The 17,691-nt window shown below is 45.6% G+C and overlaps 2 protein-coding genes across 6 annotated transcripts in view; one reads left to right on the top strand and one right to left on the bottom strand.

Moving 5' to 3' along the window:
• The window catches only part of Cwo (transcription factor cwo), a 44,436-nt gene extending 36,806 nt beyond the window's left edge, over nt 1-7,630 (top strand). The window contains exons 1-4 of one of the 3 annotated variants that reach the window (XM_076789927.1): nt 3,233-3,854; nt 4,717-4,900; nt 5,162-5,398; nt 5,746-7,630. In XM_076789927.1, coding sequence (XP_076646042.1) covers nt 4,726-4,900; nt 5,162-5,398; nt 5,746-6,311 — 978 coding nt within the window. In that variant the 5' untranslated portion in view covers nt 3,233-3,854; nt 4,717-4,725 and the 3' untranslated portion in view covers nt 6,312-7,630. Of the gene's footprint in view, nt 1-3,232; nt 4,001-4,716; nt 4,901-5,161; nt 5,399-5,745 lie in introns of those variants that run through there. The other 2 variants (XM_076789926.1, XM_076789925.1) reach the window with 2 other exon arrangements.
• A 1,103-nt stretch (nt 7,631-8,733) lies between these two features.
• Nucleotides 8,734-17,101, bottom strand: Ef-1a-f1 (translation elongation factor eEF-1 alpha chain). 3 transcript variants are annotated; one of them, XM_076789923.1, is made up of 4 exons: nt 16,946-17,101; nt 11,777-12,619; nt 10,180-10,673; nt 8,734-9,815 (listed from the first exon to the last, which is right to left on the bottom strand). In XM_076789923.1, exons 2-4 carry the CDS (start codon nt 12,597-12,599, stop codon nt 9,747-9,749), a joined length of 1,386 nt encoding a protein of 461 aa, XP_076646038.1. In that variant the 5' UTR covers nt 12,600-12,619; nt 16,946-17,101; the 3' UTR covers nt 8,734-9,746. The 3 variants fall into 3 exon arrangements, with proteins under 3 accessions (XP_076646038.1, XP_076646037.1, XP_076646039.1); XM_076789922.1 differs by lacking the exon at nt 16,946-17,101 and adding an exon at nt 16,380-16,792; XM_076789924.1 differs by lacking the exon at nt 16,946-17,101 and adding an exon at nt 16,217-16,238.
• Between the last annotated feature and the right edge of the window lie 590 nt (nt 17,102-17,691).

Raw genomic sequence — 17,691 nt, 5'->3', positions numbered from 1 at the left:
TCCACTGACAAGAAAACGTTTCCGGGTACGCGCGTCGAATGGAAAACACGTTACTCGCCACACACACACACACGCACACACCGTCTTCGAAAAATCAAATGCGCGCTTTCATTTTCCTCCCTATTTATTCCGACCTTGCGTCGCGTTCGGTTGCTGGGAAATAAATGTTTCTTCTTACAATTTGAATTCTCAAGGAAGAAAGTTTCGATAGCAGCGGCCATGCTGATGCCAATTTTATTACCAGCTGTACAAACGCTCGCAGTCAACTGTAGCTTTATTTCAAATTCTAATCGTTCGTGGAATTCGAAATTCCATTCGTTTCAGTCTCTTTACGATACAGAAGTCCTACGACTATAATACAATTTATTAAGTACAGCGAATTCTCGATATGTGTCATCAATATACGGGTCTTTCCAGCGGCATGTATCGTACAGGAGACATACCCGAGCCGCGTTATGTTTGCGCTCCTCGACGTCCTTCGAGGCCCCTCACGGGGTATAGCCCGCGACGGTGGGGACAATTCCGCGACGTTTATCGTCCAAGCGTTGGCGACATATATAGAGAAATCACTGTATATGACTTTTTAGTAGGACGAGGCAAGTCTATGCATGCGAGACCAAGCACTCACCGAACGGTTCTCCGTTTTGGATTTCGTCGCGTTGACGTTGCACAGTTGCGAGGGGAAGCAGCTCGCGACGCGGACAGCTCCGCTGTTAACCAGTCATGGCGGCAGGAGCCGTTGGATCCGGTGATGCCCGGTTATCGTTTGAAAAACACTCGCAGGGGCCACCGTGGTCAACCGTTTGCCGATAAACCCCGGTCAGAACGCGAGCTGCGATGTCAGCCGCCGAAGATCTCCCCGGTCCGGTTCTAACCGGACCGTCGATAACTCGACCCCATTAAAGCGGTTCTCCCGCAAATTTTTTTTCTTTTTTCTTTTTTCCCCGCGTTTCATCTCCTTTTCCCGGATCGCCAGGCTCGCTGCCTAGCGCTCGTGTCGCGTCGAACGAGTGGAAGGTTCGATGTCGGGGGTCAGCGAGCTGTTTTGATGTCAGAACGCTGCTGCTCTGCCGTCCCGACAGCCACCAGCGACCGTGTTTGCTGCCAGAACGATATCTGCACGCGAGCCATCCTTTCACTTCATTATTCAAAGCAACGATCACTGTTTCGGGAACTGCTGTTGTCGTCTCGACGATGTCTCGGCGCGACCAGATCTACGAGAGATTGCGATAGGGGATCGCGTTTACGCGGCTATTAGGTCGTTGCGTACGAAACGATCGATTTCAGAATCCAGTTTTACGAGGTGCTCCGATCGCGAAATGCTATTCTAATCTACAGGTTTATGCACCCAACCCGAATAACTTCTAAATTGTGCGTTGTACAATTATTTGTACAGATGTTCCACGGTATAGAAGTGGACATAGACATTTGTGTAGATGTTGCACGTGAAGTGGAATCTTGTACTTTTTATGCAACAATCAACCCAGTGTTCTCTGTAAAAAAGTATTAACCCATGCACGTCGAAGACTAATTAGTTTAGCAGATATTTTAATCTAAATATTGCTATGAAAACGTGTCGATTGCGGTAGTATACAAAGTTGTGCGAGGGTTTCTCGGTTTAATTTGCAATGTGATATATGTATGTTAAGCAATATATACGTACATACGAGCAACAGATAGTAATTAGATAGAACTAATGCTACGTCGATCGGTACCGCTGCGCTGGTTCTCAGAAGTGGTGGAGATAGCGACGGTGCAATATCAGTTTGGACGATCCAGGTTCGCATAATCGACGTTTATCATCGCGTCAACTGGTAGTTTTTACAGAAAATTTTGAGTCATTGTTCTCGTAGTTACAGCTGATTTTTAGTGTCCATCATGCCTAGATCGCGGATTGCGTACGCTTCTGATTAAGTTGCGGGTTTTATGTAAGTATGACATTTTTCACGGCTGACAATTATGACAAAAATGAATGGATAAAACCGTTAAACCGTGGGGACAGCGGAGAAATTCAGGAACGTTGTCGCATAAAATGTGGATATACACTTTTATGCAACTTCTGTTCCAAACAACAATTTTCTGTTTTGCATACAGATCCACGGTATAATCGGCACCTCTCTATAATTAACGCTTTTTGCATCGATGGAAGAATTTTCAGTCATATTGATGGATACGATTATGTAGCTGTACGACCGGTTTCGAATATTTGTTGGCCGCCAGTTCTACGTCAGATTCTTAACAGTCTGTGAGACGCAATTTTTCACGAAACTCTAGCGAGCGTCACGTGTCTAACGATCGCACTCTCGTACACGCGAGTATCTGGTTCAAGGCAGTGCAGTGTGCTCTTTGCATAGAAAAATACGTGATCCCGATGACAGTCTGAATTTTTTCTAGATATGTAACTATTCGTGTCGAAACCACGTCCGGAATGAAAATCAGAGTTCGAACGAAACGGTTAATCTATCTTTTTTTCCTTTTTTTTTGTGAGAGAACAGTTATCCATTCGGGTTTCACTTTCAAATCGGTGAAAACAAAAAACGTCGAAGAACTATACACTTCTTCACGGTTGGTTCTTGCTCGACACGAGCGATCCTCTAATGCGGAGCATTGTTTACGGAGCGCTAACTATTTTGCATTAATTTATAAAAACAACGAGAACGTGCTACCCAAATTTCTAGCAATATTTTAAAAATAATCTATACCCGAAGAAATAAATTTGCTAAATAATTTCTCACGTATGCATCCTTACAATCTTAACACGTTAATCGCCACATATCGTTCCCAGAGATTCTTACAAAATCCGAGTAATTCAATTAACGAAAGCGAAACTAGAAATTTTAAATGTATTACAGATGCTGTTTTAACCCTTTCGAATTCTAAAGATCTTAATAAAATTCGGTTTATCTGGATACGTCACAATCAAAATGAATGTCTAAACCTAGTCAAAAATCACTGTCCCGTGAACCTAGTGTTAAATACATAGTCCCATCATTTTGTTCTATGAATTTGTCAGGAAAATGAACATTTTTCCAGATAAATCCATGCGGAGCAACAGCAGTTTAGTTTGACCAACTGAGCCAAAGTGTGAAACGTTGTTCACGTTGTTCGCCAAATAAAAATGAACAAATTGCCCTATTTTTTTTTCGTCTCCGACGTTCCCCTAGTCTTGTGGGCAGGAAAGGTAATTCCGAGGCTCGCACAGCGGCTAATAGGTAGAGATCGGTCGACCAGAGTGATCAGTTTCATTGAGCGACCGGGGAAAAGTGCTGCGAAAGATAATTCCCGAGCGAGCTTCCTTGGCGGAACGTGTTTCCTCACGTGTTGGGCGTTATGCATCGCGTTTACAACACGTGATAGCACCGCGGCGTCATCGTCGAGCGACATCTCCCTCCTCGTTAAAGGAACGTAAGCGCCGCCGCCCGTGGATCGCAGTCGTGTTCGTGCCGTATCAGAGCACGCACAGTTCTACAACCGAGGACCGGTGTCATCTCACGCGTCAATTCGCATCATTGTGCGCCAAGCCGTGCCGCAGCACGCATCCATCCAGTTCCTTCCGTCGCGCCGTAGAGAATCTCCGACGTCGCGTGTGCCCCGTATCAGCGATCACTTCGCGAGCATAAACGATCGAGCACAGGTGTTTCGTTCAGTGAATCTTTTTTTTTGTTGTTGTTGTTGTTGTTTTGTCAACACACTGTTCACCGGCTAGTCGTCGAGTTCGAACAGCCAGCCAGGAAGCAGCTGCGAGAAGACGCTCGGCTCGTGACTCGCGGACGAGGGTTGACCAGTGACTTTCCGAGCGCTGCGCGGGTAGCGCGGAGAACGATTTAGTGTGTTTGCGACGTTCGATTCTTCTGGTGAGGCTCCGGTGACCGTTCTTAACATAATGGTGACGCATAGTATGGACAATATTCTGAATATGCAATATTACCCGGCGAACAGTCACGTCGAGGCGGCGATGCACTCGTCACCGCTGCGGAAAAGGCGTTGTTTGAATAAAGAGGTGAATTTTTAATCCGTGTGACCCAACCTCCGTACACCGCGACCGAAACCTGTCAGCAAATTTGGAGAAAGTTCGCCCGAGCTACGGACAATGTTTTCCTTTTCACCGTCCGAAAAAAAACACGGTTCTTTCACGTTGCACGGTTCAGGACGAGCGACGATTGCGGATTTTATGCATTTGTAGTGGTCACCGGTGACACGGAAGGCCCTGGCGGGGCATGATTTTTATTTCATTTTGAACTTTTGATACTATGAATCTATTATTCGTATCGAGTAGCGTACTATATTTGCACAAACATCCGAATTTGTTGTACCTTTGGCTCGACAATGGGCGATTAGTGCGCGATTTTGGGCAATGTGAAACACTCTAATCTCGGCATGAGTAATTCAAAAGGCTCGGTGTTTGCTGCGTCGAATGACACACAATCACGAGAACCGATGGGGGATTCCCCCTAAAGTTTGTATCACTTTCGATAACGTTAGAACGATAATGGACGAGCGTGCTCGTAATTCAGGTTTCAGATAACTATCGCACTAGGTCTCTGGCTACTATGTAAAAACGTTGCTTTCGTTTACATCGCGAAAGCAAGAAATTATACGATAACGATCGTCTCCAGCGAGACGTTTCTTACACTGACTTTTTCCTCAAGCTTAATCCGATCGAAATTTTCGTCGTATGCGTCTTTTAACGATTTTCTTTTCGTTGTTCTGTTGCAGCAAGATCCAATGTCTCATAGAATCATCGAAAAACGGAGAAGGGACCGAATGAACAACTGCTTGGCTGACCTAAGCAGACTCATACCTGCCGAGTATCTGAAGAAGGGCAGAGGTCGCGTAGAGAAGACGGAGATCATCGAAATGGCCATTCGTCATATGAAGCATCTTCAAAATATTCGGCAAGGTACTAATCAGTATGGACTACCAGCTGTTCTCAGTGTTACGCCATATTGTCCGTAGCTCTTGTATTCCGTCACTTTTAACACTGATTATTAAATGAATTTCTTCGTTCAAATATTGTTACAAAAATGACTAGAAATCTAAATAAATTCATTTTTCGCTTGGTGGTATTGGTGTTGGAATGCCTAAGTTGCCTATCGGACAACGCGTCGTCCCCAATCGCGACGGTACTCCATTTCTAATTCGCTGTTGGCCACGTTTTCAGAAACGAAGCACCCTGCGGTGACGTCAGCGCCCACGCACCCCGAGGACAGCGTGGACAGCGTCTCCCACTCAACGGTGACGTCCACAGCAGCCGAACACTATAGACTAGGTTTCCAAGAGTGTCTCAGCGAGACCATGCACTTCCTGGTGGAGGTGGAAGGTTTCTTCGCTAGGGACTCTCTGTGTGTGCAGTTGATCAACCATCTGCAACAACACTGCGAGAGGATTTTGGCTACCAGTGAGTATCAAGATTAATACACCAAGCCCGCACACCGATTGGAATAGGAAAGTTCGAAGGGGCAGAATGGCTCTAGCAAATGGAATATTACAATAATCGGATCGAATGAATATGTATATGTCGTACACACTCGAGTATCGAGTGTCATAGATAACCCTCTCTTTCTCGGCGAGTTGAGTAATCGAGCGTCTTGCGAAGATTAGGCCGACGTTCTCACCGATAGAATTCAATTGACACGATACGGTATCGATTCGATACCCTTTTTCAATGTCGGTACACTTACCCCGTGGACCGATGTTTGATATTCTCGAACGATTCGATCTCTGAACTGGTAAATCGAATTTCAGGCGACCGGCTAGGCTTCCCTCATCCCGAGATGCCGACGTCGAACGGCACCGTGAACGGCGGCTACGCTCACACCAGCATTCCGACGATATGTCAGCCGAACGCACACTCGGACCAGGGCTCGAGCTCCGGCGTGAGCTCGTTCGGAGATCCGGAGCGTCCCCTGCAGTCGACGATCATCCCGCCGCCGATGATCGTCAGCGACGACAGCAATCACAGCACCCATTCGCACAGCACGCCGCCGACCGCCAGCTGCAAGCCTTCCAATTACAAGTTCAAGAGCTCCATCAAGCAAAGGTTCTCCGCGGAGAGGATAAAGTCGAGCCCTCCGCCGACCACCCCCGCGGAGAAGCCGTCCTCGTCGCACGGGGTGCCGATTTTCGCTCTACACGACGGCGGCGCTTTCTACGTTCCCCTGACAGTCGAAGCGTCGTTGTTGAGGCCACACCTGAACTTCATCCCGGACACCGGGCCGGACACGGTCCTCCATCCGGTGACGATCTCGGTGAACTTCAATCAGCCTCCAGCGTGGTCGAATCATCACAGCCCGACGCATCAGCAGACATAAAACAGCGAGCGGCGTTTTGCGCGGCTATTTTCTTTTTTTTTCGAACGTGACACGACGCCCCAATCTCGACTCACCGATACAATTGTACCATTCGCGTACGTCAGGCATACTTCATGAACAGTATGAACACTCTTGGTAGAGCTACTTGACTTGGCGAGCGAGCACGAGAATCGATCTACGAGCTGATCGTTACACGATGATCCAGCGAATTATTCCCGGGGGGTCGGCGGTTAGCATAGAGGGAAACTGCTGCTGGATATAATGGGGAGGAGATCGTGGTTTAAGTTTCTTTCTGGTTCTTTAGTTCGTAAGATCCGACGAACACTGCTTATTACCATACCCGTTACACGAAGAATGGAGGTGTCGAGGATATTTTTGTATATTTACCGAGGCTGTGGGTTGTCTTAGCATTTACAAGATTCGAGAGACGGAGCGATAGAGATCGGAGGTAGAGATAGAGTATTAGGGCGTCGAGCCCCTACCGGTTACTTTAGCTTCGGCGTGCCTTTCTTTTTCTCTTTCGTAGGTGAGAAGCATCGTTGTGCCCGTCGAGTCCCGATCCTCCTTGGTCTTCTTGTTCTTTTATTTCTCGCGAAATCAGTTCATCCCCGTTTCGTTTTCATCCTCTGTCTCTGTTCCGTTCGTTTCCTCCGTGCTTTGATTCTAATTTTTCTTTTTTTGTTTCCGTTCTGTTTCTTCATTTCGTTTTTTTTTTTATTTCTTCGACCCGACGAACGACGAACTGTGTCGCTGTGTCACAATTTCTGCGTGGAATTCTACGTATCATCGACGTTTGCCGTTTAGTATTAAGAATCAGTTCTCTTTTCTTTTTTCTCTCTCTGTCTCTCAATCTCTCTCCCTCTCCCTCTCTCTCTCACTTACATTCAATTTCCGACATTACGAACGATCTTGCGATGTGTCTTTTCGGCAGAAACGTCAAAGAATCGTTAATGTGTTCGGTCGACCGGCGAAATTTCTATTTTTTCGGGACGCAAGGCGACCGAGAGAAGTGCCTACACGCTATTTGTTTTTTTTTTTCGTTTTTTTAAATCGATTCCAATTCATGTGATTAGTCCCGTATGTACGAAGAAGAAAGTGTTTAGTTTCTGCGATTTATTGTGTGTCACGTGTTCGATCGCGGACGCGGATCGAAACTGCTTGACGCTCCGGCGAAACGGGCCTCAGCAATTAAAGACTGACCAAGACCTGCATTACACTAAATTCTTGTAAGATCATTGCATTAAATATATATTTGTACATACCATGTCTAGTTGTAACGTTAATGAAGAATTTATCCGGAATAAATTATATTTACCATAGGAGTGTGCTTCTGTTCCTACATGCCCATAATGTATTGTGATGTTCTTTATATCTGTAAAATCCATACTTCCGAATGCTTTTTCATATTCGAGAGTAAATAGAATTTAGTCACTTCACTTGTCTTCAATCCACGAGGCAGACAATTAAATAAATAAAATTTCATAAATGTTTAATCATCTCTGAGTCAATATTAAAGGTCAATATTATATAATCATAATTCTGTTCAAAATTCGTATTCAAATCGTTTCGTTTCGAATAGATAACAATTTTATTAATAGTGTTTCCTTGTAGAAGTTGGAAAAATTATAGTGTTGTGTAAAACAAAAAATTGAAAGTGACTTTGAAAGCTTGAAAAGAAGGCACAGAAACAATCAAATCTTATCGACTTGGCAAAACAAAATGTTGATCGGTCCACTAATAACGAAAATTATTAAGGAGGTTACGTTAAGTGGCCCATCCTGTACGTATACTTTTTTAAAGAAACTAAAAATATCCCTGAAAACTCAAAATTTCCTAAACAGTACCATATTGACAAGTTAGATGGAACGCTTATAACCAATGGTCGAGTGAAACTGTCAAACCTTTCAATTAGTTGTGAAATAACTAATAATTGTAACTTTACGACTACTATCGAAACAACTAAAATGCATTTTACTCTCCAAAATGATCTTCAACGCGGTATGATTGAATGATTTGAATTCAAGTTATTATTAAGTATACCAAACGCAAAATAGCATAAGCAAGCCAACTTGCAAACACATTATTTGAAGTATCCCGGAAACCAGAGGGTATAGAATGTGTTTCATAGATTATAACATAATCTTTTACAATACTTTGAACTAGAATATCGTGTTCAATATCGTTAATTGCTGCAGAAGATAACCCAGCTAGTATGGAGTACAAACCAGCATAAAGGACGTGGACAGTTCACGACTAAAAGATGTTGATAATATTAATGGAATTGATTTGCACAATTTCTGAAAATGAATGTGTAAACAAACCAAATCAGAAATGAAGTGGTGTGCTCAAGTCAATGTTTTCGATCCCCAACTTTGAGGGCTGTTTTCCTGGGCCTGAGGGTTGAAGGAAATAAGACTAGGAGTTGCAATTAAAATTTTTTTTATTACATCAACATAATACTGGCTAAGGGTCAAAACAATTGTAGAACGCGTCTATTAGGGGTACGGAGATTAACACGAGCAACCCGTAACGCGAGGCCCGCTTGTGAGCGAAAGGAGGGTGCTTTCGTTTTCCCCTTTCGCCGTGAGAGAGCTTCGCTCGGGTCGCGACAGGGACAAGGAGGGGGGTACAGTAGTCTAATGATCCCTAACTAGAGATAAATACAATCTTATAGAAGTAATAAAATTAATTGCAGCGAGGCAACAACCAAGTCTTCAAAGAAATCAGCCTTAACGAATTCTTCGAAATAAATCGATTAAAAAAGTCGGGGATGCGAGGCAGCGGCGCGTTCTGTCCGTGTGATCGCGGGTTAACGCAACGCGCGAGAGTGTTGGAACGGCCTGTTGTCGTCGTCGGTTAGGGGTGATCGATTTGCGAGTCAAACTAGTTTTCTTTTCGAAAAACAGTCCCGAGAGAAGTATACGTTCAGGCATTGACGCCGCTTACGTTTACGATGGAGAACAGAAAATCTGAATCGCGAGTAAAATCGAGGAACCGCCGAACCGCTGCCTCGAATGTCGACATCGTCATCCCGGTCTTGTCGTCTTTCGGTGTGTACTGTAATGTGTGTATGTATTTAATTGAAAAACCTAACTACACAGAGTCCAAGGGAACTGAGTATTACCTGTAATTGGACACATATCTTCGTCAATGTAAGAATGAGTAAAAACGTAAGAACTCCACCTAGCATATGTGGGGTGTGCGCGGGGCATGGGTGAACTGAATGTGCAGATTCGGATAGATGCGCGGATTCAACACTACCGGATAATGTAACGGGGGTAAGCACAACATTTTTTCATTTTTGGTATAATTAGTTGAGTATGAGTTGAATGGAGCAGCCGCGGCGAACTGCATCCGTGAGGGGAATCCCCTCGACGAGGAGACGCCCGCCGGGAGCCAACCAACGGACTGCGAGCTTCCGAGGAAGCTTGATGGTTACTTTTTCTTCTGGGCCTTCTCCGCGGCCTTTGTGACCTTGCCCTGGGTATCTTTGAAGGTGACGCTCTGCGAACAAACCGACCAGTCAATTATTACCTCTGACATTCACATCGGAGATGCAGTTTCACGATTACGCCACTGTAGTGGCTTCCGTGAAAAGGAAGGCCAGGCGCGCCGTGATTAAGAGGCTAAGCAATAGGACGAATAAAATGTCATTTGATTTGCGAAAAAAGAATGAAAGTGACCTTCGTGTCTCCTTTAGGCACCCACTTGTCAAAAAAGCTGATATTACTAATTGCTCTAAATCCTGTAACTTCCATTTGAAACATTTTTACGTCAATGAAACTGGGTTGCGATTGCCCAGAGCCGCAGTAGCGTATTCGCGAGCCTCCCGGGTCATGGAAAGGGTTAACGCTAAACGACCACGTACTTTGATGACGCCTACGGCGACGGTCTGACGCATGTCGCGTACAGCGAAACGACCCAACGGCGGGAACTCCTGGAACGCTTCCACGCACATCGGTTTTGTAGGCTGCAGCATCACGATCGCCGCGTCGCCGGTCTTGATGCTCTTCGGATTCTCCTCGGTGGTTTTACCGGTACGACGGTCGCACTTCTCCTTGATCTCCGCGAATTTGCAGGCGATATGAGCGGTGTGACAGTCGAGCACAGGCGTGTACCCGTTGCTGATCTGTCCCGGATGGTTCAGGACGATCACTTGCGCGGTGAAGTCGGACGCCCCTCGGGGAGGCTGGTTCTTCGAGTCCCCTGCCACGTAGCCGCGTCTCAGCTCCTTCACCGAGATGTTCTTCACGTTGAAGCCGACGTTGTCGCCGGGTAACGCCTCCGTCAAAGCCTCGTGGTGCATCTCCACGGACTTCACCTCGGTGGTGAGAGCGGTCGGAGCGAATGTCACCAACATACCTGCGCCGGAAACGTTCACATGATAGACAGCCGTTGCCGGAGATACCGGAACGAAATGTACGTTTTAGAAAGTTAAATCAGTTTTCGATGATATTTTCATCGCGTGTGTACATTTGCAAAACACATATTTGAAATATTTGTGACGGGCCCAAGTGCCTTTATTGATTTTTCACGGAATTCGTACCAGTTGCAATTTTATCAAAATCTGTTGATGTATTGAACCAATATTTCTAGTTGCGGAGAAAAATCGGCCGATTTTAATTCTGTTTTAACACTAGGTTTACGGAGCACTAAAAGTGGCCAGTACGGATTATTTTATAAAAATATTCAGAATATATTCAGCCGGATTTTTAGCAGCTTTTACCATAGTACATATTCCAAGGAATAACTCCAAATTCCATATTAAAAGAATTAAACCCACCACCAAATTCAATGTTCCAAGGAACAAATGTGTTAAATAAATTTCCTATAAATGCATTTTTGCAATCGCAATAATTGCAACCGCAAACCTAGTGTTAACACGTTAACTGCCGCGTCAGTCACATATGACTGACAGTGATTTTTAACTAGAGTTTTTAACAGAGCTTTTACCATAATACATATTCCAAGGAATAACTCCAAATTCCATATTAAAAGAATTAAACCCACCACCAAATTCAATGGTTCAAGGAATAAATGTGTTAAATAAAGTTCCTATCAATGCATTTTTGCAATCGCAATAATTGCAACCGCAAACCTAGCGTTAACACGTTAACTGCCATATGACTGACAGTGATTTTTGACTAGCTTAAGAAATTCATTTTTATTGCGACGTGCCCAGAGAAACCGAAATTTATTAGGATCTTTAGAATTCAAAGGGGTTAAGACAGCATCCCCTATAATACATTTTAAATTTCTAGTTTCGGTTTCATTAATTAAGTTACACTGATTTTGTAACAATCTCTGGGATTGATTTCTGGCATTTAACGTGTTAAAGGGCGTTCGAATACTTGTGTGAGTAACAGTAGGACCGCGAGGGGTCCCAAGAAAATCTGTGCGGATATACGGGACGAACCGATCTCGCCATCTTTGACAATTCTTATCGTTCAAAAAGCATAACATACCTGGCTTGAGAATGCCAGTCTCGACGCGACCAACGGGCACAGTTCCGATGCCACCAATCTTGTAGACATCCTGGAGCGGTAAACGAAGGGCCTTGTCGGTGGGTCTGGACGGCGGCAGTATGGCGTCGAGGGCCTCTATCAGCGTCTTTCCGTCAGCATTGCCATCCTTACGTTCGACTTTCCATCCCTTGTACCAGGGTGTCTTTGGGGACGGTTCAAGCATGTTGTCGCCGTGCCAGCCGGAAATCGGTACGAACGCGACGGACGCGGTGTTGTAACCGATCTTCTTAATGTAAGAGGACACCTCCTTCTTGATCTCCTCGAAACGGCTTTCGGAATAGGGTGGCTCGGTCATGTCCATTTTGTTCACGCCGACGATCAGCTGCTTCACGCCCAAGGTGAACGCGAGCAGCGCGTGCTCTCGAGTCTGCCCGTTCTTCGAGATTCCAGCTTCGAATTCGCCGATACCGGCTGCGACGATCAACACGGCGCAGTCCGCCTGACTCGTGCCGGTGATCATGTTCTTGATGAAATCGCGATGGCCGGGCGCGTCGATGATCGTCACGTAGTACTTGGCCGTCTCGAACTTCCACAGCGCGATGTCGATCGTGATACCGCGTTCACGCTCCGCCTTCAGCTTGTCCAACACCCAGGCGTATTTGAACGAGCCCTTGCCCATCTCCTGGGCCTCCTTCTCGAACTTCTCGATCGTACGCTTGTCGATGCCGCCGCATTTGTAGATCAGATGACCGGTCGTGGTCGACTTGCCCGAGTCTACGTGGCCGATCACCACGATGTTTATATGAATTTTCTCTTTACCCATGCTGAGGGTACTCTAGTCACCTGGAAGAACAAGCGGAACCGTGGGTACTTTATTTCCATTTTCAGCCCTACGCGGGGGTGGTTGGAAACTGAAACGACTAAAGGGTCGCTGAAGGTCGCCGACTATTTTCAGAATGGTGTTATCGGTTGGTGCGAATAGCCGAATTCCTTCGTTTTGTCATTCACGAATAATTTTTCCAATAAATCGAGGTGTTTTAAGACGTATCTGGTTTAACTTTGGTTTCATTTTCAGCCCTACACGGGGTTAGTCAAGGGCTGAAGGTCGCTGACTATTTTCAGAATGGTGTTATTGGTTGGTGCGAAAATAATGGCCGAATTCTTTCGTTTTGTCGGCCACGAATAATTTTTTCAATAAATCGTAATGTTTCCAAATATATTTGTCTATAGGTCAGCGTATGTCTGTAATCACGTATGTTTGGTTTCATAATGAACGGCACGCAATAAAAACCGAGTAGCGTTGCCTAATCGAAGCGACAACGATCTCAAAAGAGCAGTGGCCGATAGATTACGACACACATCTAATTTTCTCAACCTGATTTATATTAAGTAATCTCATCTGAGCCGTTATTAACCACCTGTCCACTTTTCCATAACAATTAGATTCGACACCACCGTATGTTAAACATTGAAAGAACTTTTAATAATATTTTTGGTGTATATGGAAATTGTGATTTTTATGAAAAACAATGAAGAAATGTCTCCGATTCTTCGGTTCCTTCGATTGTTAATTTTTAGTTCGGCGTTTATGGTCATTAAATAGGATTAGGAAGTACCGAAGAGAGACGAGCTGAACGCAGCAAGCAAATATCGACCGAATTAATTCGTAACGTGCAATGTCTGTGCAGAGCCCTCTCGATTCTCGCATAATTGACCGTACACGTCACAGCATTGATTGAGTAGAATTCGATATCACGGAATTTTGGCTATTTGTTGTTCGGATCTGTATGACGGGAACAAATTGAAAGATTGATACTCGCGGCGAGATATTGCGATCGATCGATCGTCACGGCTGACCGTTCGTTGGCTTATACTACTAGCTCGCTGAAAATTCAACTCTTTCCGACCTCTGCTGTTTTTGCGTCAATTCTTTGCGCAGGTATCGCTTGTTCTAATAAAAAATATCGATGCTCCGCGAGAAGTAAACTGTGATATATTAATCGACTATTTCCAATTAAAGAACAGAAAATTGCCTCGTGTTCCAATATACATTGCAATTACTTTATATCAGTTTGATTGTATATTTTGACCCAGATTTTCAAAGATCCCATTTTACAATCTGTAAACTCACGGTGGTAAATGTTGGTATGTGCAAAAAATTTCGAAGGCGAGCTCGAGTTAGTTTGAGTATGTATGGTACTCGAAATGTAAATATTTTACTGAAGTGTATCATCACTCGTGCATTTACGTACCACGTACTTTTATAGCAACATTATTAATGAATTTATTTGTATCTAATTTACTGCAAGTCCTTTTATCAAAAAATGTAACACATATGAATATAATGATTTTAGTAGAGTAATATTCAAAGAATTATGAGCATAATTGCGCACATAATGTTTTCTTTAATTTTAATGTAAAGATTGAAAATACATACAATGTAAATCAAGCGAACAATTACATTTACGATATTTAGTAGACGAAATGTGTATATTAATCTGAATATCCGTATTGTAAAACAACACGGTAGCAACGGAGAAGTCTGAAGTTCATGTCAGTAAAATTAGAAAATGATGTAACTGAATACATAGTAGTTATATTGTGTTTAGTCGAAACACATATTATGAGACACACAAATACTCCAACACTTAGACTTAAATATCTCAATGACGTTATTACCGCCAAAGATGACTCGATTAAATTTGAATAAAAGATAACACACAAAAGTACTAAGTAACAATTCCTAAAAATGTTGTGAACTCTGTATACATTGTTGAGTTATTTTCTAGTGTTACCGATCTTTCGAATTTTTAAGCAAACTCCCATTGTTGACTGATCTTTTGATTTTTAAGTAAAGTACCTTGTAAATTGTTCCTGATTTTCTCTATTACAATTACCAAAATTATAAAAACGTTTTTAAGACAAGTTCTTAAATAAATCTCCGTATGATTTTTTCTTATTTTGCCTGTTACAATTACTAATATTACAAAAATGTTTTAATCCGTATGACTTATTTCCGATTTTGTCTATTACAATTATTAAAATTATCAAAATTCTTTTCACGAGAAATTTTTTTAGTAAACCTGCTTTCAACTCAGCTTTGTCCATGTCTTTCGCAAATACTAAAATTACAAAAATGTTTTAATAAACCTCCGTATGACATTCCCGATTTTGTCTATTACGATTATTAAAATTATCAAAATTCTTTTCACGAGAAATCTTTTAGTAAACCTGCTTTCAACTCAGCTTTGTCCATGTCTTTCGCGAGTACTAAAATTACAAAATTGACGTGATGAGAATCGTTCGTGTAAACCCCTTTCTTCAAGTACACATACCAATGAAAATCATATACAATTTGAATAAGCACAGCACAACAGTCGCGTATAGTGTTCGTTACTTCCAACCGTTAATTGGAACTGTTACCGAGCATAAAACATTCACGGCTGCCTGTGTCCTCTAGTGGTCACCATCGCGCGATTCTATCCACCTGTAGCAAGAAGAAAAACCACGAACCGTTGTTCTACGAGCTTGTGCCGATTCGGGATCCTCAGTTCCGGTTCCTGATTCGCGGGGCACACGTAACCGAGCAATCTATCGTCGTAACGAGCCGCTTAGGAGCGTACGGGAGTCCGGTTATCGATCCCCGGCTGCATTTTTCCGGCAGGGTAAATATTGGATTACCGTGGCCGGTCACGATTATTACCATGAATCCGATTACAAGACGATTTCTCGGGGATTAGGCTGAACGAACTCTCGCGTCGTCGCCGATGCGACGCATCGAAAAGGTCCGGTGTGCCCGGACGTGCGCGGCCGGTTTCGTTACACGCGACACCGACGCCTCTGCATCGTATCGGCGTGGACAATTAATATTAACGTGTCAACGAAGAGACTGGCTAGCGAACCCCGAAAGGTATTGATTCGTCGGAACGGACGACACGCGGGCCACGTCGAAAAATCCGAGGCGCGGGTGTGCGCGCGGTAGCTCGCTCGATCGCCTAAAAAGAAAGACGGACCTGGCGCAGGCGGCAAGAGAGAAACAGAGAAAAGAGAGAGAGAGAGAGAGAGAGAAGGAGAGAGAGAGAGAGAGAGAGAGAGAGAGAGTCGGGGGTCTCGGCTTCAGCCTCCCATGGAGTATGCCCTCGCGACCCAATACCGTCAGCGATCGATATTATTCCTCTGTAACGAAAATCGTGCAACCCGGGCACCGTCGCCGTTAACGTTCACGGCTCTGTCAGAGCGGCAAACTGCATTTCACGTTAGATAGAGCGCACCGATTCGCATCCACCGGCCTTTTCTAATAATAGGCACAGCGACCGGAGCAGCCATTTCGCGGACCAGCAATTCCAAGCTCGCGATTCCGGCATCGAGCTCGAACCCGCCGACCCGTCCCCGGAACGATCGGTTCTCGGCATCGATCCGGACCGGATCGTATCGACTTACTTCTCCCGATTTCGATCGGCTGGATGGTTTCGAAACCGCCACGTAATTCTTTGGTACCGTCACGCAATCACCGAACGGGCAGGAGGTTATACGGCGAGAGAGGAGACCCGGCGAAGACTGACCCCGACGACACCGGTCCCGGGGCGGTTCGATGGCCACTTACCTGGTGATCGATCGCGAGAGAACGCTCGCACCGTGAATTTTCTGTGGATCGTGGGGGAGAACCCGAGGAGAAACGGAGCCCGGAATGGAGATCCAACTGCGTCGCAACGATCGCACGCCCTCCGGATCGCGTAATGGCCGCGGCAATGAACTGGCGGCGCACTCTCGGCTTGGTTTGGTCCCGTTTCGCCTAACCGGCGCGCTACCACCCCGTCCCGGGTCTACGGTTGTTCCTCAGGTGGAACTTGGTCCGGGCGGCAAAACTCGGGCCCGGGGAACCGGCGGAATCGATACGCGCGAATTCCGTTGGCCGTTCTAATCGAATATTTCGTACGTTCACACTAGGGGGCGAATTCGCACACACCGCACCGGGTCGAATCAATATGTCCGTCAGGCCGCCGCCGGCTCTGCTCGGTTTCCCGTTTATGCGCGTCGCGGGACAAGGATGATGCTATTCGCCGACGATTCTTTGTTTCGCGCGATTGAATTTCCGACCGTTCCGGATTCCGGCGTTGTTTCGACAGGAGGGGAGGGTGGAGGGGGACAGAGCAGAGCAGGTTTACTCACCGGAGTCAACGGGATGGCGACGCTGGAAAATCCGCGTGTAATCGCACGTATTTTCGCGGCCGTTTGATGGCCACTAGGACGAGACACAGCCGATGGGAGCGCAGAGGGATGCGAGAGGGTGCGAGAGGAGGCCGCGAGAAGAGCGAGAGGAGCGAGCAGGGGTGAAGTCGCAGTGTCATCTGCTGGCCGTTGCATTCGGGACGAGGGGGCTAAGGGCGCATGTGCCATCGTCATGGAGGACGACGGTGCGCTGCCATGATTGGACCACTCGATACGTCGTCGACGGTCTGCCTCCTATTTCGCGACGCGCGACGCCGACCGCGACGCCGGGCTGCATCGCCGATCGACAAGATGCGCCGCGAACGGCGTTATCGCGGACTCTCTCGCATCGCTCGCGCTTGTTGCACGCGCTTCTCCTCCCCGCGCGCGCGGGCTCGACATCCGCCGCCAGAGTTCGCGGTTTCGAACGCGAAAGTTGAACAGACGAACAATCTTTTTTTCATTTAGCCTGGCGAGCATCGATTTTTCGACGTTCGAGCTAATTTTGTTGTTTCGAACCGCGCTCCGCCACGCACCGCAAACATGCAGCTCGCGACCCGACGGGCAACATGGACGCGCCCGGCTTTTCCGGTGGAAAATTCGAAATGATACTGGGTTATCAGTAGACTGCGGATTTTATGCATTTATGACAAAAATGGGTAAGCAGAATTTAAAGCAGTGGACAAACTTAAAAGATTTAAGGGCAC

This window comes from Halictus rubicundus, chromosome 6, assembly GCF_050948215.1.
Source record: "Halictus rubicundus isolate RS-2024b chromosome 6, iyHalRubi1_principal, whole genome shotgun sequence".
NCBI classification, from domain to species: domain Eukaryota; kingdom Metazoa; phylum Arthropoda; class Insecta; order Hymenoptera; family Halictidae; genus Halictus; species Halictus rubicundus.
This window is presented reverse-complemented; position numbering and strand designations above follow the sequence as displayed.